Source organism: Anolis carolinensis, chromosome 3 (genome assembly GCF_035594765.1).
Source record: "Anolis carolinensis isolate JA03-04 chromosome 3, rAnoCar3.1.pri, whole genome shotgun sequence".
Taxonomy (NCBI): domain Eukaryota; kingdom Metazoa; phylum Chordata; class Lepidosauria; order Squamata; family Dactyloidae; genus Anolis; species Anolis carolinensis.
This window is the reverse complement of record NC_085843.1, coordinates 43609620-43637160: the sequence shown is the minus strand read 5'-3', so window position 1 is coordinate 43637160 and position 27541 is coordinate 43609620. Positions and strand designations below refer to the sequence as shown.

The window sequence follows — 27541 nt, the reverse complement described above, 5'->3', positions numbered from 1 at the left end:
TATTTTGCTGTTAGTAACAGCGTGAATTAATTCTAGACTGGATCTTTTTTCCCCAGATTCTTATGAATCAAGTTTTATTCCTTCCAAACCTAAAGAACCTGACTATATTGTCCCGGAAATACAAGATAGCAAACCTGGTAGAGTAACTTTTTAAAAATATCTTTTAGTTATATGTACTTAACAAAGAATTACTGTATTTATTTTGCTGTTAGTAACAGCGTGAATTAATTCTAGACTGGATTTTTTCCCCCAGATTCTTATGAATCAAGTTTTATTCCTTCCAAACCTAAAGAACCTGACTATATTGTCCCGGAAATACAAGATAGCAAACCTGGTAGAGTAACTTTTTAAAAATATGTTTTAGTTATTTGCACTTAACAAAGAATTACTGTATTTATTTTGCTGTTAGTAAGAGCGTGAATTAATTCTAGACTGGATCTTTTTTCCCCAGATTCTTATGAATCAAGTTTTATTCCTTCCAAACCTAAAGAATCTGCCAGTATCACGCCAGACATACAAGATAGCAAATCTGGTAGAGTAACTTTTAAAAATATGCTCTAGTTATATTGTTTTGCTATCAGTACAATATGGACTAATTCTCAACTGGATCTTTTTCCCAGGTTCTTATGAATCAAGCTCTGTTCCTTCTAAACCTAAAGAACCTGCCAATATCATGCCACACATACAAGATAGCAAACCTGGTAGAGTAACTTTTTAAAATATGTTCTAGTTATATATGCCAAACAATACATTAGTGTGTTTGCTTGTTTCACTGTTGCTACAGCATGTATTAATTCTGGACTGGATCTTTTTTCTAGCTTCTTATGAATTGAGTCCTATTCCTTCTAAACACAAAGAACCTGATTATACCATGCCAGAAGTACAAGATAGGAAACCCGGTAGAGTATCTTGTTAAAAATGTGTTCTAATTATATGCGCTAAACAATACATTAGTGTGTTTGTTTTTTTCACTATCAGTACCCATGAATTAATTCTGGACTGGATCTTTTTTCCCAGGTTCTTATGAATCAAGCTCTATTTCTTCTAAACCTAAAGAACCTGCCAATATCGTGCCAGACATACAAGATAGCAAACCTGGTAGAGTAGCTTTTTAAAAATGTGTTCTAGTTATATGTGCCAAACAATACATTAGTGTGTTTGTTTATTTCATTGTTGCTACATCATGAATTAATTCTGGACTGGATCTTTTTTCCGGCTTCTTATGAGTTGAGTGCTATTCCTTCTAAGCCCAAAGAACCTGACTATACCATACCAGAAGTACAAGATAGCAAACCTGGTAGAGTAACTTGTTAAAAATGTGTTCTAGTTATATGCGCTAAACAATACATTAGTATGGGGGGGGGGGGTTGCTATCATTACACATGAATTAATTCTGGACTGGATCTTTCTTTCCAGCTTCTTATGAACCACCCTCTGTTCCTTCAAAACCTAAAAAATCTGACTATACCGTGCCAGAAGTACAAGATGGCAAACCTGGTAAATTTTTAAAAATTGTGCTGTAGTTACCTGCACTAAACAATATATCAGTGAGTTCGTTTGTCAGTATAGCATAAACTAATTCTAGACTGGATCTTTTTTTTCCAGCTTCTTATGAATCAAGCTCAATTCCTTCTAAACCTAAAGAAACTGACCATATCATGCCAGAAATACAAGATAGCAAACCCGGTAGAGTAACTTTTTAAAAATGTGTTTTAGATATTTCTGCTTCTTTTGCTGTCAGTACAGTGGGAATCAATTCTGGATTGGATCTTTTTTCCAGCTTCTTATGAATCAAGTTCCATTCCTTCTAAACCTAAGGAACATGCCTATATCATGCCAGACATACAAGACAGGAAACCCGGTAGAGTAACTTTTAAGAAATGTCTTTTAATTATCTGTGCAAAACTATACATTAATATGTTTGTTTTGCTGCCAGTATGTAGGAATTAATTTTGGACTGGATCTTTTTTCCAGCTTCCTATGACTCAAGCTCCATTCCTTCTAAACCTAAGGAACCTGACTATGTCATGCCGGAAGTACAAGATAGCAAACCGGGTAGAGTAACTTTTAAAAATATACTTTAGTTATTTGTTCTAAACAATGCATTAGTACAGTGTCTTATGTGGATATTGCAGGCATGGTCAAACTCTGGTCCTCCAGGTGTTTTGGACTTCAACTCCCACAATTCCTAACAGCCAGTGGGCTGTTAGGAATTGTGGGAGTTGAAGTCCAAAACACCTGGGGGCAGAGTTTGCCCATTCCTGGGATATTCTGTATGATTTGGAATTGGGTGGTTTTGGCTTGTTCATTTTTTGTTTAGTATTGTACGGCATTGAATGTTTGCCACAACTTGTTGTAAACTGCTCTAAGTCCCCATGCATAGATAGGGTGGGATATAAATAAAGTTGTTATTATTATTATGAATGAAAACTACTAAGTGAAGAAAGTGATGTTTTTTAAAAATGTGTATGTTCCAGATAAACTTTCTGATGATAAACTAGATATGACGAAAAGTGTGCTTTGTATAGTTTACAGTTTAAGATGCCTTGGTCATGTTGGGCATCTAAAATGTTCCACTCCAGCAGTTCCCATTGACGATCCTGATGCACACATGTAAGCATAAGCAAATGAACTACTCAGAGCCAATTAGTTTGTCTGTTCCTGCATGGCAGGGGTTGGACTGAATGGCCCTTGTGGTCTCTTCCAACCCTATGACTTCTGGGATTTCCTCCTAGCAGCAACTAGGGCACTAATATTGTGAGTTCAGTGAAAGAAGAACGTGGCTTTTAAAATCCGCATTATTAAACATAATCACAAAGAATGTGGGAGGGAAGCTGTTACTGGTGGTTAAAAATAAAAAAAATGCTCTAGAAAGTGACACATTCATAATCATACCTAATTTGGCCTTCAATTCATTTAAGTGGGAGGACTGCATTGAGTGTATCTTGTGCCTTCTGGGTGACTTTGGCGGCCTGCTTATGTGGAATTTCTATAGCCTGGATACTGGGAATGCAACCAAGAATATTGTAGAACAAAGGAAAGAGCAAAATGGTCATTTTTAGAAAGGAATAAAGTGGATTATGGGAGATATGTATAAATGCTGAATGTTATGGAGAAAATAGATTTTTTCAACCTGCAATAATAATAGAACCTGAAGTTATTTCACTAAACTGGATGATAGAATATTTGAGGCAAACAGAAAGAAGAATTATACATGATTCATAAGAATCCTGAATTTTGCAGTCAAAAGGTGTATTCGTTTTTAAGTTGGGCAGGTTTAATGGGTGATTAGACATATACTTCAGAGAGATAGCTATCAGTGGTTACTAATCATGGTGGCTATATATTACATTCACTATTAAGGATATATTGCACCCACTGTCAGTTGCTAGTAGTCATGGGCCCGGTTACCGTCTCTGATTTTCGGCACGCCAAGCACCTCTTACTCGATGCTCAATGCACTTGGCTGTATGCTCTGCCAGTCAGGGCCTACAGCCAAGCACCAAGTGCCAATCACCGAACATGCTCAGATATAGGCCCTGGCTGACAGGGCCTACAGCCAAGCACCTATTGCCAATCACCAGGTGCCCGGCCCGCTCAGATGTAGGCCTGGCTGGCAGGGCCTACAGCCGAGTGCTGATCATTGAACACTAGGCTCACTTGGATGTAGACAGGACCTACAGCTGAGCTGACAGGACCTACAGCTGAGCACTGAACACTCGACACTCATAGGCCCAGCTGGCAGGGTCTGATAGGGCCTACAGCTGAGCACTGGACGCCAGGAGTGTGGCATGCTTGGATGTAGGCCCTGGCACTTTGCCACCCATTGGACAAAAATCTTCAGGGTTTTTTGGACCTTGGGTGGAAAAACTCATTCGGATATGCACTCATTTTTTAAAATGGCCGACAGAACCGGAAACACAGCCATAAGAATGGGGCAAACAGAAGCAGATAGCGATTCCATACAAATGCACGAGACTAGTTGCTAGGAAACATTACCTGGAGAGTGCTATTGTACATGTATTGCTTCCAGACCTCAAAAATTGTGAAAACATAAATATGCATTAGATAGATCTGTGGTTTGATTCCAAAGAGCTCAATTTTCTTTCTCAACTTTTATGCTTTTCAGCCAAGATTATATACTTGATTTTAGGCATGTACTTGGGCTTGGACATGTCCAGTGAAACTTCTTTCATTTGAAGAAAATCCCTGGTATAATTATCACACTTGAATTTTAGAAGACATTAGACACATGACACTGAAAGTCATTCCATATCTTAAGAACACGTTCAACCCCACATTTGGCATGTAGAATACACTTTGACATGTGGAACACACCTCAACTCATATGGTAAGAAGCAAGCCCTACTGAAGACAAAAAACTTATTTCAAAATAAGTGTGCTTAGAAGTAAACACAATTTAACATGCATATAATTTGAATTATATCCTACAGCAACAGATATAAAAATACCCTTCCATTTGCAGACACATGAATGATTTCATTCTTTCCCCGCCAGATCCAACTGAAGCAGATAATTTTTATTTTAAAACACCTGCGGGATCAAAGCTGCCATTTATTGACTCTGGTAATTATGTGCTTTTGCAAATGACCCTGATAAAGCTTTCTATGATGTGACTTATTGCATTATATTGCTAGTAAGATACAGTGGAAATTAAAAGCTGGAGCACAAAGCTAGACATAGAGGAGCTTTTACCAACAGAAACATTGACATGTTGTTGTTATATAGCTACCTACCTATGTAGGTATGAGCCAATAACATACGCAATAATAATAATAATAATAATAATAATAATAATAATAATAATAATAATTTGGAAACAATAGACATTGACAAAATCACAATCTGCCAACTACAAAAGGCCACCCTACTGGGATCTGCACGCATCATCCGAAAATACATCACACAGTCCTAGACACTTGGGAAGTGTTCGACTTGTGATTTTGTGATATGAAATCCAGCATATCTATCTTGTTTGCTGTGTTATAATAAAATAATAATAATAAACTATATTTATATCCCACCCCATCTCCCCAAAGGGACTTGGAGCGGCTTACAATAAGAAACCATATAAAGCACATAAACACATAACAATCCGGAAACGTTACATTGACAATAGTAAAAGCACATAAATGGCCTATACTAGATGGTCAGTCAATCCTGTAAATAAAATTCCCTAATTCCCTCTTTAAAAGTTCAGATTAATATGAATATTTTAATTTATTTATTTCTCAAAAGTCTATAATTTAAATTACACTGAAAGCCATGTATTTAAAGCATCAACTAGAATTCTGCCACAAATAAAAATTTGAACCAATATCTTGTTAAGTCCATCTGGCCTCCATATCACTGGCCTGAATAAAACTGTGACTTACCCATGAAAGTTTGATGGCTTTATTTCGCAATCCATTAGATATTTAGTAAATCTCCCTTGTTACTTTCTGAAGTCACTTTTTTCTTACTTGCATCATATTTTCCTCCATTTTAACATTCCTTAATGTGCTGTTTCAGATTATTATTATTATTATTATTATTATTATTATTATTATTATTATTATTATTATTATTATTTTATTATGACACAGCAAACAAGATAGATATGCTGGATTTCATATCACAAAATTACAAGTCGAACACTTCCCAAGTGTCTAGGACTGTGTGATGTATTTTCGGATGATGTGCGCAGATCCCAACAGGGTGGCCTTTTGCAGCTGGCAGATCGTAATTTTGTCAATGTCTATTGTTTCCAAATGCCGGCTGAGATCTTTTGGCATGGCACCCAATGTGCCCATCACCACCGGGAACACCTGTACTGGTTTCTGCCAGAGTCTTTGAAGTTCAATCTTGAGGTCCTGATAGCGGCTGAGTTTTTCCTGTTGTTTTTCATCAATGCAACTGTCACCTGGGATGGCGACATCAATGATCCAAACCTTTTTCTTTTCCACAACTGTGATGTCTGGTGTGTTGTGTTCCAGAACTTTGTCAGTCTGGATTCGGAAGTCCCACAGTATCTTTGCGTGCTCATTTTCCAATACTTTTGCAGGTTTGTGATCTCACCAGTTCTTTGCTGCTGGGAGGTGGCACTTGAGGCATAAGTTCCAATCAGGCCCGGCCCAACACGGGACGCTAGCCACGCCCCCACGTTGGGCACCATGTTCCAAGGGGTGCTATTGAGCCCCCTGGGAGGCGGGGCCACACTTGGCCCCGCCTCTGGCACCCTGGCCCTGCCTCCCGCGCTGCGGAGGCGTGGCCACACTTGGCCCCACCTCCAGTGCCCTGACCCTGCCTCCTGCGCTGCGGGAGGCATGGCCGCACGACGCGGGATGCGTGGCCAAGTCCCACCCCGCCTCCCGCGGCGCCCGCCTGCTGCAGCGGGCGTCCCTCCAGGCCATGGCCTGGAAGGACTCCCGCCGCAGCTTGGCTGGGACAGGGTGCCTGCCGCGGGAGGCGTGGCCAGCCCTGTCCCAGCCAGACTGTGGCGGGAGTCCAGTCCTTCCAAGCCGCAGCTGGACCTTCACCGCGTGGTGGTGGGGTCAGGGCGCCTGCACACAGCATGGGAGGCGGGGCCAGGTCTGGCCACTCCTCCTGTGCCACCCCCACCATAGGGGGCGGGGTCAGGGCACCCGCGCGCAGTGTGGGAGGCGGGGCCAGATCTGACCACGCCTCCCACGGCGCGGTGGGGGGGGCGCAAAAAAATTTTTGCGCACCCCCGAAAATTTCCTCGGGCCGGTCCTGGTTCCAATGAATAATTTGGGCCACATAGTTGTGCCTCTGTTTGTAGTCTGTCTGTGCAATTTTCTTACAGCAGCTGAGGATATGATCAATGGTTTCGTCGGTTTCCTCGCACAGTCTGCATTTTGGGTCATCAGCTGATTTTTCGATCTTGGCCTTAATTGCATTTGTTCTGATGGCTTGCTCCTGAGCTGCAAGGATCAGGCCTTCTGTCTCCTTCTTCAGGGTCCCGTTTGTGAGCCAGAGCCAGGTCTTCTCCTTATCAGCTTTTCCTTCAATTTTGTCAAGGAACTTCCCATGCAATGTTTTGTTGTGCCAGCTGTCAGCTCTAGTTTGTAGTGTGGCTTTCTTGCATTGGTTTTTTGTCTGCTGTGCTTTGAGGAGTTTCTGATTTTTGGCTAAGATTTTAAACTGAGTTTGGGCTTGGCTCCTGTGGTCAAAGTCTAACTGTTGTGTGACTGTTGTGTTGAAAGAGAGCCAGGTACTTAAGTTGATTGACAGCAGGCATTGTCCCCTGTTAATTGAGTTTCTGGGAAAGCTTTATTTGCCAGTGTGAGTTTCTGCCAGAGCCTGATCCCAGAAGGGCAGTTGGTTCTCGCAGAAGCAGAGGAAGCAGGAGGACATTTTTGCTCCCTGGCTTCAGGTAGGATTTGGCTAAGATTTTAAACTGAGTTTGGGCTTGGCTCCTGTGGTCAAAGTCTAACTGTTGTGTGACTGTTGTGTTGAAAGAGAGCCAGGTACTTAAGTTGATTGACAGCAGGCATTGTCCCCTGTTAATTGAGTTTCTGGGAAAGCTTTATTTGCCAGTGTGAGTTTCTGCCAGAGCCTGATCCCAGAAGGACAGTTGGTTCTCGCAGAAGCAGAGGAAGCAGGAGGACATTTTTGCTCCCTGGCTTCAGGTAGGATTTGGCTAAGATTTGGCTAAGATTTTAAACTGAGTTTGGGCTTGGCTCCTGTGGTCAAAGTCTAACTGTTGTGTGACTGTTGTGTTGAAAGAGAGCCAGGTACTTAAGTTGATTGACAGCAGGCATTGTCCCCTGTTAATTGAGTTTCTGGGAAAGCTTTATTTGCCAGTGTGAGTTTCTGCCAGAGCCTGATCCCAGAAGGGCAGTTGGTTCTCGCAGAAGCAGAGGAAGCAGGAGGACATTTTTGCTCCCTGGCTTCAGGTAGGATTTGGCTAAGATTTGGCTAAGATTTTAAACTGAGTTTGGGCTTGGCTCCTGTGGTCAAAGTCTAACTGTTGTGTGACTGTTGTGTTGAAAGAGAGCCAGGTACTTAAGTTGATTGACAGCAGGCATTGTCCCCTGTTAATTGAGTTTCTGGGAAAGCTTTATTTGCCAGTGTCGCACCTTTACTAACTATCCTTTGCAGTACATACAGGAAACAAAGCAACATAAACAAATACACAAAGACGTGGTTTGTTGCAGTCTGCACATAAAGTTCGTGCATATTACTTAACTGTACAAAGATCCCACTTGGCCACCACGCTCACCAAGAGATGCAACAAAAGCAAAACATTCCCATCACATGCACCAGCTGTGGCATGTTCCGCTTTTTCACACAAAAACTAGACAACTACATCTGCTCCAAGTGCAAACAGATGACTCTGATGGAGCAGAGGATCCAACAGCTCGAGCACCGTATTAAGACCCTTAAGGACATTCAGGCACTCGAGCTCTTCTTGGACACTGCACAACACGCTGCTGTAGATCTGCAGCCTGCATCACACCAACACCACCAAGACCATGATCAGGAACCTTATGGGGAGATCAACTCAAAGGTAGACAACCCTCAGGCTTGGAAGGAGGTCACCCATAGAAGGAGACGCAGGACCAGGCAGCCTCCACAGAACTCCTCTGCTCAGCTGCATTTACACAACAGATTTGAAATTCTTACATCATTAACATACAATCAGGAAACACATCTTGTGGAGGACCACAGTTTCTTAGATACCACTCAGTGGACCATCCTGGATCAATGCGCAGGGGATAGCCCTGACAGGGACAGTGCATCACCACAGTCACACTTATGTAATCATGCAAATGCTCCATCCCCAATCATAGACCAGGAGCAACAGGAACATCCTTGGGAGAGTAATGGGCTCTCGGATGTATCTCAATGGATTGTCATTGATGAATGCACTGGGGATGTTGAGGAGGAGGACAACACTTTACACCTACATGATTCACTTCAACAGAAACACTCTTCAGGGGACATACACACTGTCTTGCACAAAAGGGACCCTGTCAATCCTCAAAGGAAACAGGTCTTGGTAGTAGGTGACTCCCTCCTTAGAGGAACGGAAGCCATCATTTCCAGACCAGATGGGATGGCTCGAGAAACATGCTGCCTCCCGGGGGCAAAAATACACCATATCACTCAGAGGCTCAGCAGGCTCCTAAAGCCCCATCACCCTCCCCACCTTATGTTGATTCATGTAGGTACCAATGACACCGCTAGGCATACTTTTCAAAAGATCACAAATGATTTTCGAGCTCTGGGAACAAAGCTAAAACTGTATAATGTACATGTGATCTTTTCATCCCTCCTCCCCGTTGTAGGACATGGCTCTACAAGGGCCGGAAAAATAGTACAGGTCAATAACTGGCTCAGAAAATGGTGTCAAGAGGAGCATTTTGGCTTCCTTGACCATGGTCTACTCTTCCAAGAGGATGGACTACTGGCAAGCGATGGGGTGCATCTCACACAAGTAGGAAAACATCTTTTTGCACACAGACTCACAAACCTCATCAGGCGCACTTTAAACTAAATCCACTGGGGGAGGGGAACAACAGCCTGGCGAACACTATATTACCCACGACCACAGGGAACCGCCGTAAGGCTAAACGGAGGGCTGCACAAACACAGCAAGGACCAAGTACAGAGAGCACAATAATCCCAAATAAACAGTTCGAGGGGAGGTCACAGGGGCTTACATGTCTTTACACCAATGCTCAGAGCATGGGAAATAAGCAAGACGAACTCCAACTCCTAGCACAGCACCACACATACGATGTCATAGGCATCACTGAAACCTGGTGGGATGACTCCCATCACTGGAATTTAACCATTGAGGGCTATAACCTCTTTCACATAAATAGAACAAAGGGGAGAGGAGGGGGAGTAGCTTTATATGTCAAAAACAGTTACGTTGCAGAAGAAATGCAAGACTGTAATCCGGGAAACCAGCTTGAAAGCATCTGGATAAGAATCAAGGGAACCGGGACTCAAAAAGATCTTGTCGTGGGTGTCTACTACAGACCTCCGAGTCAGGATGAAGGACTTGATGAAGCCTTCTGTCAACAGCTGACCAAACAGGCACAAAGAAGAGATATAGTAGTCATGGGCGATTTCAATTATCCCGATATCTGCTGGAAAACAAACTCAGCCAAGAGTACAAAGTCCAACAAATTCCTCACTTGCCTTGCAGATAATTTTATGGTCCAGAAGGTAGAAGAGGCAACAAGGGGATCAGCAACTCTTGACCTAATCTTAACAAATGTGGAAGACCTGATCAATACAGTTGAAGTGGTTGGATCCTTAGGGGCAAGTGACCATGTGCTCCTGCAGTTTGCAATACAAAGGAATGCTGAAACTAAGACAAGTCAAACACGCATTCTGGACTTTAAGAGAGCTGACTTCCAAAAAATGAAGGAATTACTGAGCGGCATTCCATGGACGCCGATATTAAAAAACAAGGGAGTTAAGGATGGATGGGAGTTTTTCAAAAGTGAAATACTCAAGGCGCAAATGCAAACAGTGCCAACAAAGAAGAAAAATAAGACAAGTGCAAAGAAGCCAGAATGGATGTCCAAAGAACTTCTAACTGAGCTAAAGCTCAAAAGTGACATGCACAAGAAGTGGAAAAGGGGAGAAATCACCAAAGAAGAATTCAAACGTATAGCCAACTCCTGTAGGGAAAAGGTTCGCAAGGCTAAAGCGCAAAATGAGCTCAGGCTTGCCAGGGACATAAAAAACAACAAAAAAGGTTTTTTTGCTTATGTTGGTAGAAAAAGGAAGAACAAGGAGGCGATAGGGCCACTGCAAGGAGTAGATGGGGTGATGGTGACAGGGGATAGGGAAAAGGCAGAACTGCTTAATGCCTTCTTTGCCTCGGTCTTCTCACAAAAAGAAAGCCATCTTCAACCTCAGCAACATGGAATGGACGAAGGATTGGGGGAAATCCAACCCCAAATAGGGAAACAAGTTGTCCAGGAACACCTGGCCACTCTAAACGAATTCAAGTCCCCAGGGCCAGATCAGCTACATCCAAGAGTATTGAAGGAACTAGCGGAAGTTATTTCAGAACCACTGGCAATCATCTTCGAGAGTTCTTGGAGAACAGGAGAAGTCCCAGCAGATTGGAGGAGGGCGAATGTGGTCCCTATCTTCAAGAAGGGAAAAAAGAACGACCCAAACAATTACCGTCCGGTCAGCCTCACATCAATACCAGGCAAGATTCTGGAAAAGATCATTAAGGAAGTGGTCTGCAAACACTTAGAAACAAATGCGGTCATTGCTAATAGTCAACACGGATTTACCAAAAACAAGTCATGCCAGACTAATCTGATCTCTTTTTTCGATAGAGTTACGAGTTGGGTCGATACAGGGAATGCCGTGGATGTAGCATATCTAGATTTCAGTAAGGCCTTCGACAAAGTCCCCCACGACCTTCTGGCAAACAAACTAGTAAAATGTGGGCTAGACAAAACTACGGTTAGGTGGATCTGTAATTGGCTAAGCGAACGAACCCAAAGGGTGCTCACCAATGCGTCGTCTTCATCATGGAAAGAAGTGACAAGTGGAGTGCCGCAGGGCTCCGTCCTGGGCCCGGTTCTGTTCAACATCTTTATTAACGACTTAGACGAAGGGTTAGAAGGCACGATCATCAAGTTTGCAGATGACACCAAACTCGGAGGGATAGCTAACACTCCAGAAGACAGGAGCAGAATTCAAAATGATCTTGACAGACTAGAGAGATGGGCCGAAACTAACAAAATGAAGTTCAACAGGGACAAATGCAAGATACTTCACTTCGGCAGAAAAAATGGAAATCAAAGATACAGAATGGGGGACGCCTGGCTTGACAGCAGTGTGTGCGAAAAAGATCTTGGAGTCCTCGTGGACAACAAGTTAAACATGAGCCTACAATGTGATGCGGCAGCTAAAAAAGCCAATGGGATTTTGGCCTGCATCAATAGGGGAATAACGTCTAGATCCAGGGAAGTCATGCTCCCCCTCTATTCTGCCTTGGTCAGACCACACCTGGAATACTGTGTCCAGTTTTGGGCACCGCAGATGAAGGGAGATGCTGACAAGCTGGAAAGCGTCCAGAGGAGGGCAACTAAAATGATTAAGGGTCTGGAGAACAAGCCCTATGAGGAGAGGCTTAAAGAGCTGGGCATGTTTAGCCTGCAGAAGAGAAGGCTGAGAGGAGACATGATAGCCATGTACAAATATGTGAGGGGAAGTCATAGGGAGGAGGGAGCAAGCTTATTTTCTGCTGCCCTGCAGACTAGGACACGGAACAATGGCTTCAAACTACAGGAAAGGAGATTCCACCTGAACATCAGGAAGAACTTCCTCACTGTGAGGGCTGTTCGGCAGTGGAACTCTCTCCCCCGGGCCGTGGTGGAGGCTCCTTCTTTGGAGGCTTTTAAGCAGAGGCTGGATGGCCATCTGTCGGGGGTGCTTTGAATGCGATTTCCTGCTTCTTAGCGGGGGGTTGGACTAGATGGCCCTTGAGGTCTCTTCCAACTCTACTATTCTATGATTCTATGACTTCAAAGCAGGTTCTTCACTTTGCTTTACATATTCTGCCAGGGCGTGTTCTTCTTCTTTGACTGCTTGTTTTACTTGTAAGAGTCCTCTGCCCCCTGATCTTCTAGGCAGATATAGCCGGTCAACATCACTGCGAGGGTGCAGTGAATGATGAATGGTCATGAGTTTTCTTGTTTTTCTGTCCAAATTGTCCAGTTCCATCTGTGTCCAGTTTATGATGCCAGCAGTATATCTTATGACAGGTATGGCCCAGGTGTTTATGGCCTTGATGGTGTTGCCTCCATTGAGCTTGCTTTTGAGAATTTTTCTGACCCTTTGTGTGTATTCTTTATTGACCACAGTCTTCACATGTTCATGCTTGATGTTGTCCAGCTGTAATATGCCCAGATATTTCTAGGCCTCTGGCTGGTGACACTTTATTGTTTGGCCATTTGGCACCTGGGGGGGGGGGGTTATTATTATTATTATTATTATTATTATTATTATTATTATTATTATTATTATTATTATTATATACATGATGTATGCGTGTTTGTGTGTTCTGCTGTCAGTACAGTGTGATTACATTCAGGTTTGGATCTTTTTTTTCCAGCTTCTTTTGAATCAAGCTCCATTCCTTCTAAACCTAAAGAAACTGTCTATATCATGCCAGAAGTACAAGATAGCAAACCTGGTAGAGTGGATGTACAAGATAGTAAACCTGGTAGAGTAACTTTTTAAAAATGTGTTCTAGTTATATGCGCTAAACAATACATTAGTGTGCTCATTTGTCAGTGCGGCATGAATTAATTCAGGACTGGGCCTTTCTTCCAGCTTCTTCTGAATCAAACTCAATTCCATCTAAATCTAAAGAAACTGACTATATCATGCCAGAAGTACAAGATAGCAAACCCGGTAGAGTAACTTTTTAAAAATGTGTTTTAGATATTTCCACTTAACAATGCATTCGTGTGTTTCTTTTGCTGTCAGTGTAGTGGGAATTAATTCTGGATTGGATCTTTTTTCCAGCTTCTTATGAATCAAACTCCATTCCTTCTAAATCTAAGGAACATGCCTATATCATGCCAGACATACAAGATAGAAAACCCGGTAGAGTAACTTTTTTAAAATGTCTTTTAATTATTTGTGCAGAACTATACCTTAATATGTTTGTTTTGCTGCCAGTATGTAGGAATTAATTTTGGACTGGATCTTTTTTTCCAGTTTCTTATGAATCAAGCTCCATTCCTTCTAAACCTAAGGAACCTGACTATGTCATGCCGGAAGTACAAGATAGCAAACCGGGTAGAGTAACTTTTTAAAAATGTGTTCTTGTTATATGCACTTAACCCCAGGCATGGGCAAACTTTTTTGCCTTAGGGCCACATTGTGGGCCTGGCTGGGAGAGAGGGGAGTTGTTTGTGCGCTGGACAGGGCAGGCCTGCAAGTGTAGGGCCTGGGAGGGGGCAGGCCAGGGCCTTGGTCATCCTCAGGTTGTCCTCCCAGCATAAGGACAGGGCTGCTTGCCTCATCCTTATGCCAAGAGAAAGGCAGGACCTGCAACAACTTCCCCGATCCTCCTCCCCTGATCCTCGGGCTGTCCTCTTGCCAGGAGGAGGGCAAGACAGGTGATAGCTGAGAGTGCTCCAGAGGGCTCTCAGCCACCGTGTGCCTTCCTTGAGCTGTCCTCCAAGTATAAGGATGAGGCCGCTTGCACCGTCCTTATGCCGGTTGAATGGTGAATGAGTGAATGAGAGCGCTTCAATGAATGAGAGCGCTCTCAGTGAATGAGAGTGCTTCAGAGGGCTCTCAGGTGCTGTGTGCCTGCCTCCCTGGTCTTTTTTGGCATAAGGACACGGAGGACTGGTAGACAAACGATTTTAAAATGTGTTCTAGTTATCTGCACCAAATAATACATTTGTGTGTGTATGTGTTTGTTTGTTTCACTGTCAGTACAACATGAATTAATTCTGGACTGGATCTTTTTTTTCTAGCTTCTTATGAAACGAGCTATATTCCTTCTAAACCTAAAGAAACTGACTATATAATGCCAGATGCACAAGATAGCAAACCTGGTAGAGTAACTTATTAAAATGTGTTCTAGTTATATGTGCCAAACAATACATTTGTGGGTGTGGGTGTTTGTTTGTTTCACTGTCAGTACAATATGAATGAATTCTGGTCTGAATCATTTTTCCCAGTTTGTTATTAATCGAGTTTTATTCTTTCGAAACCTAAAGAAATTGATTATATCATGCCAGAATTACAAGATAGCAAACCTGGTAGACTATTTTAAAGTGTGTTTTAGTTATTTACACTAAACAGTACATTAGTGTGTGTGTGTGTGTGTGTGTGTGTGTGTGTGTTTCACTGTTAGTACAACATGAATTAATTCTGGACTGGATCTCTCTTTCTAGCTTCTTATGAAATGAGCTATATTCCTTCTAAACCTAAAGAAACTGAATATATCATGCCAAATGTACAAGATAGCAAACCCGGTAGAGTAACTTATTAAAAATGTGTTCTAATAATATACTCTAAACAATACATTAGTGTGTTTGATTGTTTATTTTGCTGCCAGTACAGCATGAATTGATTCTGGACTGGATCTTTTCCCCAGCTTCTTCTGAATCAAGCTCCATTCCTTCTAAGCCCAAAGAGCCTGACTATATCATGCCAGAAGTACAAGATAGCAAACCTGGTAGAGTAACTTTTAAAAAAATATGTTTTAGTTATCTGTGCTAAGCAATACATTACTACATTCTATTGTGAACAAGAAAAATCATTTTTTAAATTATGCATACATTCCAGATAGACACTTGGAAAGGTGTCAAGGATATTATAAAGCAGAAGACCCTCAAAATCATCAAGGAAGTAGGGCCAGTGCTGTTTTTAGTTTAGATGGGTAGCAGCTGTAAACTGAATAATGAATATTGTTATTGCTGTATACTGTCTAGTTGTTTCTGACTTATGCTGAACTTAAGATAGCCATATTATAAAGCTTTTTTGGCAATATTTGTTCAGAGAGATTCTGCCCTAGCCTTCCTTGGAGGCTGAGAGGGTATGATTTGCCCAAGGCCATCCAGTGGGTTTCCATGGCCAAGCCAGGAAGAGAGATTTGACGCAGATAAAAGGATGCTAGGCATATACTTGGTCTTGGGCATATCCTGTGAAACTTTTTGTCCTCTACTACTTGAAGAAAATTTCCCATATTGTTGTCATACCTGCATTTTAGTAGACATTTGATTGATGACATTGAGAGATGTGTCGTATTTCAACACCCATTTGAACATGTGGAATTAGTCTTGCAGTACTTTGAAAAGCAACACACTTGGTAGAAAATTAAGCCCACTGATGGCAAAAAAAACTTATTTCAAAATAAATGTGCATACAAATAAAGTCTTAAATGTGAGCAGAATTTGAGATATATTCTACAGCAAGAGATATAAAAATGCCCTTCAATTCACCGACACTTGAATGATTTCATTTTTCCCCAGATTCAGCTGAAGCAGATAATTTTTCTTTTAAAGTACCTACAACAACAGAACTCCCATTTATTGATTCTGGTAATTATGTGTTTTTGCAAATGATTCCGATAAAGCCTTCTGTGATGCATCACTTGTTACAATGTATTGCTGGTGGGGTACAGTGCCAACTTAGAGATGGAAGAGCGCTGTTTACCAATGAAAATACAGTTAACTGTGTTATATGAAGGTATTAGCCAATAATATAAATGGCTATAGCAGGTGGTACACCTCCTCCAGTCAAATCTTTCCTCAAATCTACCTCTTAAAAAGCTCAGATCAGCACATATATTTTAATTTATTTAATACTCGCCAAACTCTGCAAGGTAAATTACACTGAAAGCTAGTTACTTTTCCAAAGATATCACCTAAGGCCCCTTCTACGCTGCCATATAAAATCCAGATTATCTACTTTGAACTGGATTGTATGGCAGTGTAGAAGGAGCCTAGATGTTCCCTTGTTTCTTTCTGAAGTCACTTTTTCATATTCATCTCAATTTTCGCTGCCCTTAATGTATCACTGTTAATCTGCTTGCTACCAAAGGCTAATGGCCAAATTGATGATTGACAAAAGCAAACAAGTGTACAATTTTGCTTATTGCATACTTCCTAATCTATATACTAGTAAACCTGAGTGATTAGTTTTAAATAATATGATTTCATTGACTTCAGTGACTCTGTGCCAACTTAAAGCAAGTTCTTTACCCTACGTGGGCACCAGCTGTTCGTTTTCTTGCTCCAGGAATGATCTGTTTTTCATTCTGTATTTTAATTAATGTAATAGTTAAGTTCATTAAGCAAGGTATTCCTCATTTTAATAGTTCCCTTTTTCTCTGGTACAGTCTTGGAACCTGTTACGTTTAGCAATGAACTTCCAATAGTAGGTAAAGTTTTTCTGGTGATCTGGCTGATCTTCCTGTTACATGTTCTTATATCAGAAGCCTATTTCCATTTTCTCCTTCTGCAAGATCATCTAACATCATCCATTTTTTCCCATTAAAATTCATCTTCTCTCTAGGTATGTTGATCACTTGGCACTTTAATCATTTTGTTTCTTTTTCTCCCACAATGTTGTTTTTCCTTTCCTTGCACAGCGATTTTGTTAGCTCTGAAAGCAGCTGGAGGTTGCCACATTACACTGCAATGAAGGCAGCACATTACCCTTTAAAGCTGGATTCCAGAAGCTGTCATGAATGTCATAATCTACCTAAATTAATTCTTTTGCTTGTATCAAGGCAATTCTTCCTTCTGAACTCTTTGTGTATGTCTGCCTTTATATATCCACAGCATGCTTTTGTTTTTTCACCTTACCTCCAGAGCTAAAATGCAAAATCCAAGCCTATAGAAGTTTTAACTATTCTGGACTGTGTTTTCTCTTTCAGCTCCCAAAGTGAAGGAACACATCTACAGTCCCAAAACAACGATGACACCTCATCCGCTACATACGAAGCCTGGTAATTTTTTTCATATTATCACATATATTTTATTTATTTATTTTAATTATCCTGTGTATATATTACATCAATAAAGTACATTAAACAAATACAGAACAAGAAACTTTACGATTAAGTAAAAATATTGTTTTATGTCTATACAGTTATTGAACCAATTGTCCTTGAAACTGATCCACCAAAGATAGAAACAGGTAATTAATCATATGATATTATTATCTATGCTTATTCATGGGTAGGGTAAAGGTAAAGGTTTCCCCTGACATTAAGTCTAGTTGTGTTCAACTCTGTGGGTTGGTGCTCATCTCCATTTCTAAACCGAAGAGCCAGCATTGTCCATAGACACCTCGAAGGTCATGTGACCAGCATGACTGCATGGAACGGCGTTACCTCCTCGCCAGAGAAGTACCTATTGATCTACTCATATTTGCATGTTTTCGAACTGCTAGGTTTGCAGAAGCGGGGGCTAACAGCGAGAGCTCACTCCGCTCCCGGATTCAAACCGCTGACCTTTCGGTCAGCAAGTTCAGCAGCCCAGTGGTTTAACCCACTGCGCCACCGGGACCTCCCTGGTTCATGGGTAGACAACTTAATATTTAATCTTCATATAGAGTGAACTCTTTTTTCCCCTATTCAATTCTTTGCCTTCCCTACTCCTTAATCTATAATGGGGATTAGTACTTTTCTTGAACAGTATCTATGTTCATTGATACCAGAACCAGATTTCTGAACAATGATCTCAGTTATAAATTTAATTTATTATTTTATTTTCAGAAGAGAGACCTCCTATGTCTACCAGACCTAAAAACTGGTTAATCACTGATGTGCCACAAACTAAGCCTGGTAAATTCCTTATGCTTTCTCTGAATGAGTCCATCAGTTTTAATTTTAAACCTATTTTGCTATAGCTTAAAATATACTTTCTTCTTTCTCCTAAAGATTCAAGACAGTATTGCTTTATCTTGGAAAATCTGATTTATTGATAGTTTTTTGGACTGTGTGGGTTTTAAATGTTGCTTCTAAGCTGTTTTAACTCCATGTTTTTAATGTAATTGCTTATTTTAATTTACCTTTGTTTTATATGGCAATGAATTATTGCCTATCTTTAAGGCCACCTTGCATCTCATTTGAGGTGAGAAGGGCGGCATATAAATGTGGTAAATAAATAAATAATAGCTGGAAAATTGATTGTTCTAATGGGCTTTGATTGACATTTCTAGAGCATATCCCATATGACACAGCCTAGAAAAGCTGATGGATGCAAATACTCATACTGGTTTTAATTTGCTAGTATCTTTTCAATTATGACAAATCTTAGGGGGGATCTAAATCGCTGTCAATTGATCCTACTGTATAAACTAATTTTATCTCCCTGACAACTGTCCTCCCTGCTAATAAACAGATATTAATGAAATTATAATACAATTCCAATATTCATTGTTTATATAATGAAAGAGATCCTGTAGTTACTACATTTGCAGTTTCATCCTGTTATGGCTATTTGAAACAATGTTCATATTCATTGCCCTTTTTTATTAGTAGTAGCCAAAGGACACACATGTGGAATGAAATTCAACTTTTACTTGAAGTTGATTGGGTGACGTCTTCATGTTAGTTGAGTTATACACTAATTGAGAGTGACTTCCATCTAGATGACATCTTTTAGATGGGTTGCTCTATTCCAGTCAGTCAAACAGGCAATATTTTTAATGAATAATGTTGAACTGAATATCTCCTTAGCAAGAGAAGAAAGTTTTTCCTCAATTCTGACTAGGTTTAAGTTGTGTGCTGCTACTTTCAGCTGACTTTTCCATCCTTTTACTCTAATTACTACTACTAGCTCCCACTCTTCCTCTTGCTCATGGTCTTACTTCTGCAGTTCTTCTTCTTCCTCCTCCTCCTGAATGCTTCCTGTTTTACAATGATGCAACACAAGCACCTTTTTAAATTTAGTTGTGAGCATGATCAGGAGACTTTAAAGAAAGAGTTGCATTGAGTCAGATGACAAGGACTATGCAGATGACAAAGCTATTTCACCTTGTGATATTGCATTTGGACTGATATCTGGTAGTGGATCTTTGATTCACTAGCAAATTGCAAGATGAACAGATTTTTCTCCTGTTTTGTGGCAATTGTGCTTTGATTCTCTGATAGATCCTTGACCCCAAGAATTGTTCAGTTGAGAAGGCGGGGATTATTCTCTGTTCTCCTCTATCACCCAGGAAGAAATAGTTCATGAACTGCATAGTTCACGAATTGATCTTAGATCACTGTCTGTCATCATTTGTATCAGATCCTCTCCTGTAAACTGCTATATTTCACTCAGAACTCCCAAATTAATGCTAAGAAATTGGCTGGTGATGGCTATCGGATCTCATGCTCTCTCATGCGCGGAGTCTTTAAATCTTAGTAACATGGGTTTATGTGTCGTTTTATGCAAAATCATTGTGTAAATTAGTTGTCATTGTTTATATGCTATGTATTGTGTATTTTTGTGTATTGCACTTTGGAGTGCTTTTGTGAGCCGCCGCAAGACCCTTCAGGGAGATGTTGTTGTTATTGTTGTTGTTGTTGTTGTTGTTATTGTTGTTGTTATATTAGACAACCCTTATTGATTAAAAATATTAGCAGTAAATGAGGTAGAGCAACCTATCCAGAAGATGCTTTCCTACCACTACAGAAGACAAATATATAATGTCAAGGTCAATAATCCTTTTTCTCTTAGCTGTCACAATGATTGACAAAATTAAAACTCAATTTTGGTATTTTTATTTATTAATATTATTTATGCAGACATGGAACCAGTTACCTTTAGAATGGAGCAGCCAAAATCAACTCTGGGTAAAAACATTTTAATTATGGATGGTTATACAGTACAGTCTCACTTATCCAAGCTAAACGGGCCGGCAAAAGCTTGGATAAGCGAATATCTTGGATAATAAGGGGGGATTAAGGAAAAGCCTATTAAACATCAAATTAGGTTATGATTTTACAAATTAAGGACCACAACATCATGTTATACAACAAATTTGACAGAAAAAGCAGTTCAATACGCAGTAATGTTATGTTGTAATTACTGTATTTACAAATTTAGCACCAAAATGTCACAATATATTGAAAACATTGGCTACAGAAATGGCTTGGATAATCCAGAAACTTGGATAAGCGAGGCTTGGATGAGTGAGACTCTACTGTATTTGTTTTCCTTTTCAAATAAAACTAGCTAAAATTGCATGCCATGTCTGTAACATGCTGGAAATTATATCATCACTTTTAGTTTACCTATTGATGTCTCTTCCATAGCATTTTACTGTGCTAGATCTAGAAAATGAAATTCCACAAGAAGATGCATAGCATGTGAAATCATAATGAAGGAATGTTTGCTTTTCTATTACAAAAAAGCCTTTTTCTTTATAGAAAGTCTGGCCCTAACCTAGTCAGAGAATGGTACATGAAAAAGGGGATCCTGGACCAGGCAAAGGTCTTGGAGTTGCACAAGACTTCATACAATTCTTTTCAAGGTTTTTTTAAGGGTCTATGTGAGTTTAAATGCTTTGCCTTGAGTTAAAATGAGATTGCTGAATGCAGCCTTAGCAACTATGGCTTTGTCTACACCAGTCAATTTAATCTGGGGTCAGTCTGGAGCATTATGATCTGGTCTGGTCTCAGATTGACTGTGTTGTCGGCCCCATACCCCAGGCTGAAGGCATTGTGGTGCCACATTGGTGTCCAGGCAGGCAGACACACTGGTGTTCAGACAGAACACATTAGCTCCTTTGGGGCAACTTCTTGTCATCAGTGTTACCACTGCTGTTATTTCTTATCAGCCACAGAGCTCTCAATCACATCTATTGAAGTCATAATGGGGAACCTGCACAATCAGGAGATAGACCAACCTTGTCCTGCTTGCTAATCATGTAAGCTCCCCATTCTGACCGTAACAGAGGCGGCCATGATGTCCAGGCACTCACAAGGAGCTTAATGGCTGACAAAAAGAGGTGGTGATGACATATAGACACCCATCCCCTTCCCTGCATTGATCAGCACAGGGGCAGGATAATAACATCAGTGTGTGTGTGTGTGGACAATGGATCAGTCTGAAAAAGACTTGATCCAGTAATCCAGATGGCCACAAAACCATCCTTCAAATTCTGGGGTATATCCTTACTTTGTTTATTTATTTATTTATTTTGTGGTTTTTATATACAGCCCTTCTCAACCCCGAAGGGGGCTCAGGGCAATTCAGTGTTGGCTTTACTCAGTGAAGCTAAGTCAAATTAGAGGCAAAAAATGCTCAATTCTTACTGGAAACTGCCATGCGTCAAAAATATTGCAAGGGCCAGATTTGGACTGAATACTGATTTTTTAAAAACTAGTGAAGATAAGCCCTGTGTCTGTCTTCTTAATTGAATTACTAATTGGCATCAATAACTCTAAATTTCATCAGAACTACAATATAGTTCTGATGAACTCTGAGTCCCCTCAGGGTTGAGAAAGGTGGGGTACAAATATGGTAAATAAATATACAAGAATGGAGATAGAATCTTTTGCCATAAATCAGCCAAAAATTCCCTACTCTCAAAAACTACTTAGGAGCTAATAATAGCTTATATTGACAGTTTTTATCTTAGACCATGGCAGGAGAAATGTAGGGCCCTTCCACTCAGTCATATAACCCAGAATATCAAGGCAGAAAATCCCACAATATTTGCTTTGAACTGGGTTATCTGAGTCCACAATGCCATATATTCCAGTTCAAAGCAGATAATGTGGGATTTTATTCAGCAGTTTGGAAGGGGCTGTAGTTATAGTAAAACCAACAAACACACCTTCACAACAAACTGCTTTCAAAATTAAGAAAGGATTTCTAAAACTATATGTAATATATGACATAGCATGACCTGTTCAAAGAAAGGATACAAAATTCCAATGGGCTGCTGAAAGCCAATTGCATGAAAAATTACCTGAAATGGCCTGCCATGTCTGTTCACAACTGTTTCAAATTATTGTTCATACAACATTTTTAGAATGTGACATTCCAAGCCTTTCACTACATCATTGCCTTTATACTAACATTTATAACCTTGATTTCAACATCTCCATTAAGCATGCTCATGGTCACTGTTAGTCTCTATGTATTGTTTTTTCATATCCATTGTAGAATGGATCTTTGTTTGAAGCTTCTTTTGGCAGCACTGTGGTCACGAAATTATACTAAAAGGATTTGTGATTAATTGTTTCAGCTCCTAAAGAAACAAGTCGAGTTCCTGCCAGGTTAAAAACATCTCCCAGCCCTAGTGTAATGCGAACCAAACCTAGTAAGTATTCATTCATATCTTTAGTTTATGCAAAATAATATTGAATCGTTCTCTTTTATTAGGAACGATTTGACCTACACAGACCTATAAGCAGGTTGAAAACAAATGATTACAAAAATTTCTCCACCCAGTGAGAAAAGGGACACTTTAGTAATCTCCAGCTTTTTACCATATGCAGCACTCCCCACAATGCCACATACCCAAGCACATAAAAGCTTTATTAAAATATTTGAAGAGTGATGTGCATGATTAGTCAAAAATAACAGCCAGATGTATCTTTGTTGATTCTTTTTCTTATCTGTTGAGTATGTGGAACAAACATGCCAACTGAATATATAAAAATAGATGAATCACTGCTTAGCAACCAGAACAATGTTTTTCCTTTCAAATCACATGTTTGGCCAACTGTGTAAGTCATTTTTCTTGTAATGCCTTGTGTAAAATACATTTCCATACATATCGTGCTAGGTTTTTTGTTTTCCTCAGTACACGTAGTCATTTTCTAGGGTTTAAGAGATCATCCATGCTATGTTGTCAGTTTTAATTTGGTTTAGGTAAACTGAAATACTATAGTAAATTGGATTGTGCCCAATATATCTTTAAAAAATGGACTAGAGCACAGCTGACTTAAAATTAATACAGTGTTGGATATGTTGATATCACTTTGACAGGTTTCAATTTTGTGTATGTACATGGATATATGTGTATACACAGTGCTTATGGCAAGTATTTATACATTTGATTCAGCCATTGAAAATTTCTGAATTGATTTTTTTAACTAAAGTTTTTTAAACATATAGTACATAAAGCCAAGGCTGCAACTACAATCCTAAATCTGTGCATACTTTAATACAACTCCACCATGACATATGGCTCCATTGGAGTCTCCTGCCTTAAGAAGAAAAACTACATTCTTTCCCTTATCCCCAGCAAGTCAATTTCTGAAGAAAAGAGCCGTTTGACATATGAACTGGAAGGCTGAAGCCATTTCCTGCATATTTGGAAGCCCTAGCACAGAAATGTATTGGGATAAGGAGGCCATTCAAGAAAAATTGCTCCTTGCCCTGAGCAATACTAAGATGGTGAGGGCACAACTTTATTTTTACTACTTTCTTTCAGGTCCAAAAGGCAACCGACGTGTTTCATCCAAGCCTAAAGTACCTCCAACAAAATCCAGTCTCAAAGTACCTCCAACAAAATCAGGTAAATAGCTCATAACTCATGGTTTATTTCACAACACACTAGGTCTTTGAACAAATTCGTGTAATTAAACTTTCTCTCATGAGTATTTGGGCACATGCATGTATGTGATGCTCCAACTTAAGCTGAGAAAGTGGATATGATTAGCGTTTATAATTCTTCAACTTCTCTAATATTTGATACACTACCTTTTCTTATGACTAGAGACTAAGGGCAATTCCAGACAGTGCCAAAATCCATGTTTATAATGGAGTCAAAAATCCCGGTTACCCACCCTTAAGTAAATACACTAGAACAATTTTGACTGTGGGATGGGGAACCTGGTCAGGAGGATACAAAAATGATAGACCACTGCAACTCCACCGGAATCAGGTTTTAAGTGCACCTTTTTAACACGTGTTTTTCAGTTATTAACTCGATTTCTCCTGGACTTTGGCTAAACGTATTTGGCTAACCCTTTTTAACCCGGTTACTTCCGGGTTTTACAGCATGTGTAGAAGAGCTCTAACATCTTATAATTTTCTCACAGAACTATCGTGAAGGGATCAATTTTTAAGTGTGTGAATATTTAACTACTTTGAACATGCATAATTCCTTTTTGTTACCACTTGTAACAATCTGTTCTCACCCCATCAAGGATTAGGATTGTTGTGCCAGAATTGGAGGATTTGTGATTTCTAAGGAAGTCTGAAGTTTTATAGAACTTGTATTATTAAAAACCTTAGAAGAATGTTCGCTACTAAAAGTATTGAATAGAAAAGTTCTCTTTTTTGCCAATGGGGAACTTGATCAACATGTTCCAGTGCAATATTTTGACCTATATTGAAGAATTTTGCTTTCTAACACATTTGTTTTCCAAAGGTTTTTTTTTAATAAATGAAAAGATTTCCCAGTGAAGCAATGTTGAAATACAGCAGAACTGATTTATATTCTGTGAGGACTGGATTTCAAAATCATTTTTTCCACTCTATAGTAGTCTAAAGCAATCAGTTCATGAATGTTCTTAAAAAGAAACAGTTGTTTCAATACATTACCCATATGGAAGTGTTTATTCACAACAGCTATAGAGCTTCTAAAGGCAAAATAAAGACACAATCAGATATTAAAAGTCGATGGGAAGAGCAAAGCCTGGGCTTCAAAGACAAAACACCCCTGTGTACTACTCTGCATGGATTTAATAAATTGATTTATTACATTGCCTACATAAAACAAAACAAAAAATGCAATTATATAAAAGTCTGTTGTTATTATTTACCATCTAGTCATGTTTGGCTTATGTCAAGCCATGAATGAGAGGCCACCCAAAACGCCGTTGTTACTGGTTATTAACAGTTATGTTGAGGTTTTGCAAGAGCAGGGCCATGCTCTTAGAGAGCCAATCCATCAAGAATATGATCTTTGTCTTCTTTACTCTCCTCCACTTTTCTTAGCATTATCATATTTTCCGTTGAACCAATTCTTGAGCTGTCTTAAATACCTTTGGGTGGGAAAGGTGGGGTAAAAATGTTGTAAATAAATAAATAAGTCAGCTCGTAACGGGTCCAAAGCATCACTTCAGCCTAGTTTAGTCATTCTGGCTTCTAGTGAGAGTTCACACTTAAATTGACCTCAGATCCATTCATTTGTCTTTTGGCAGCCAGTGGTTTCCCTAGAACTCTCCCACAGCACCATATTTCAAATAAGTTGGTTTTCTTCCTGTCAGCTATCTTCACTGTCCAGCTTTCATTACCATACATAGAAAATGGAAATACTATGGCCTGGATGAGTCTGACTTCATTATTTAATGTTACATATTTACACATTCTACTCATATCTAGTTCCTTAATAGTTGCACTTTCAAGTCTTAATCTTCTGATTTATTGACTAGAGTCTCCATTTTGATTCATGACTGAACCAAGATGTGTGTGTGTGTGTGTGTGTGTGTGTGTGTGTTACTTTGATGTCTTTATCATCAAATTTATATAAACTTATATAAGTAATTCTTAGTATACAACTATACTCCTTTTTGCATTTCATTGTAAGTCTATGTGATTTTCTATTTGTGAAGTTTGTGCAGAACAGCTGGGGCCCCTTGGCAAATAACTTCACTAGTCAACACCAAGAGATTTATTTTGAGAGGAGGTCTTTCTTCATGCTTGTTTTTTTTTTTTAGTATACTATAGAGGTCTTTCTTTATGCCTTTTTTCTCAACTAAATAAGCCCTGATCCTGATGTATGAAGAAGTTGTTGGTGTCAGTCATTCTTCAAGTTGCATAATGGGAAGTAAGCCATCTTTTGCTTCCCTATCACTTCTTATTCATTATGGGCAAGAATGTGTGATTTCCCCATAGGAAAAAAAAACACTCCCAGAAAGACAATGAAATAGGGGCGGGGAAAAGAAATGAATAAAAATGTATTAAGATTTTTCTGCAGAAGATGTCTGAAAGAAGTTACTTGGGCTGTATCCTCAAATCCACTCTTAGCATGAAAAAGCAAAAGGGGTAAACGTTCACAACTAAGGAGTTATGTTATACATATGAGAGTAGTGCTTAAAGTGATTTGAAACTATCTTGGCACAGCGGTGTCAAATAATTATGCATTTTCTCCAGTTCTCATGTTATTTTGGCATATCCTTTATTTTATTTTCCAGCAGAAATTACTCCATTTTCTCCAGACCCTATAACTATCATGGTACCTCATGTTCCTGAAAAGGCAAAAGCAACACTGGGTAATTGTATTTATTCACAGTCATGTTTTTCTCTTAACTTTTGCAGAAGACATTCCCAGAAGAACTGTGTGTCAGACTACAGCAACTAATATACAGTTTTTCTTTCCACATGTTCAACTACCCATTTGGCACAAAATGTGATTGATTTTCACATGAAAAAATTAGTACAGCAACAACATTTCCACATCAGTCTCCATCTTTTACTTCAACAATGACAGCAAGATTAATTTTGTTTCAACACTCTTTCTATAGAAAGGAAAATATTGATTATTTTATTCATTTTTTATCACAATTAGCCTTGAGTTGACATTTGTAGGTCTTGCATACTTTGTTGAAGTGTTTAGAATAGGCTATAAAATATCTGTAATTAATTATCTTGAAAATATTATGCCTGCAATCATTCACATGAGGCAGGGAGATGAAGTAAGCCACACATGGAAACAGAACTTTGAAAATATCCTGCAGTGATTCCCCATGGCAAAGGACACACTGCTTCTATTCACTGTGAAAAGCAATGAGAACAGTTGCTGTGAAAATATCAAAGAATTTCTCTAACCACACATGCAGCTTTCTCATACACCACCTAAGTCATTTATTATTGTGGCATGAGTTTCCTATCTCATGCAGTACATGAAGTGATGAACTAAATATGTAGTTTGGAATACAGAAAAGGAAAATGCACAGTTTTAAAACTTGCTGATCATTTGAACATTAAACACAAGTGCAGCTTATCGACATTATTTGGAGACAAATGATGCTATTATTTGGCACTGTAGGTTCATCACCATCATCACCATCACCTGGTCATTTTAACAACTTAAATAATAA

The 27541-nt window shown here is 39.6% G+C and overlaps 1 protein-coding gene across 1 annotated transcript in view; it reads left to right on the top strand.

Moving 5' to 3' along the window:
* The window catches only part of abi3bp (ABI family member 3 binding protein), a 181688-nt gene that overhangs the window by 106202 nt on the left and 47945 nt on the right, over positions 1-27541 (top strand). Inside the window, exons 24-47 of the mRNA XM_062974809.1 lie at positions 452-532; positions 621-701; positions 819-899; positions 1018-1098; positions 1417-1497; positions 1606-1686; positions 1781-1861; positions 1975-2055; positions 4519-4587; positions 13127-13237; positions 13348-13428; positions 13543-13623; positions 13738-13818; positions 14508-14588; positions 15134-15214; positions 16011-16079; positions 16880-16921; positions 17420-17491; positions 17635-17682; positions 18263-18331; positions 20282-20329; positions 22732-22806; positions 23926-24009; positions 26636-26713. Coding sequence (XP_062830879.1) covers positions 452-532; positions 621-701; positions 819-899; positions 1018-1098; positions 1417-1497; positions 1606-1686; positions 1781-1861; positions 1975-2055; positions 4519-4587; positions 13127-13237; positions 13348-13428; positions 13543-13623; positions 13738-13818; positions 14508-14588; positions 15134-15214; positions 16011-16079; positions 16880-16921; positions 17420-17491; positions 17635-17682; positions 18263-18331; positions 20282-20329; positions 22732-22806; positions 23926-24009; positions 26636-26713 — 1818 coding nt within the window. The remainder of the gene's footprint in view (positions 1-451; positions 533-620; positions 702-818; positions 900-1017; positions 1099-1416; positions 1498-1605; positions 1687-1780; positions 1862-1974; positions 2056-4518; positions 4588-13126; positions 13238-13347; positions 13429-13542; positions 13624-13737; positions 13819-14507; positions 14589-15133; positions 15215-16010; positions 16080-16879; positions 16922-17419; positions 17492-17634; positions 17683-18262; positions 18332-20281; positions 20330-22731; positions 22807-23925; positions 24010-26635; positions 26714-27541) is intronic.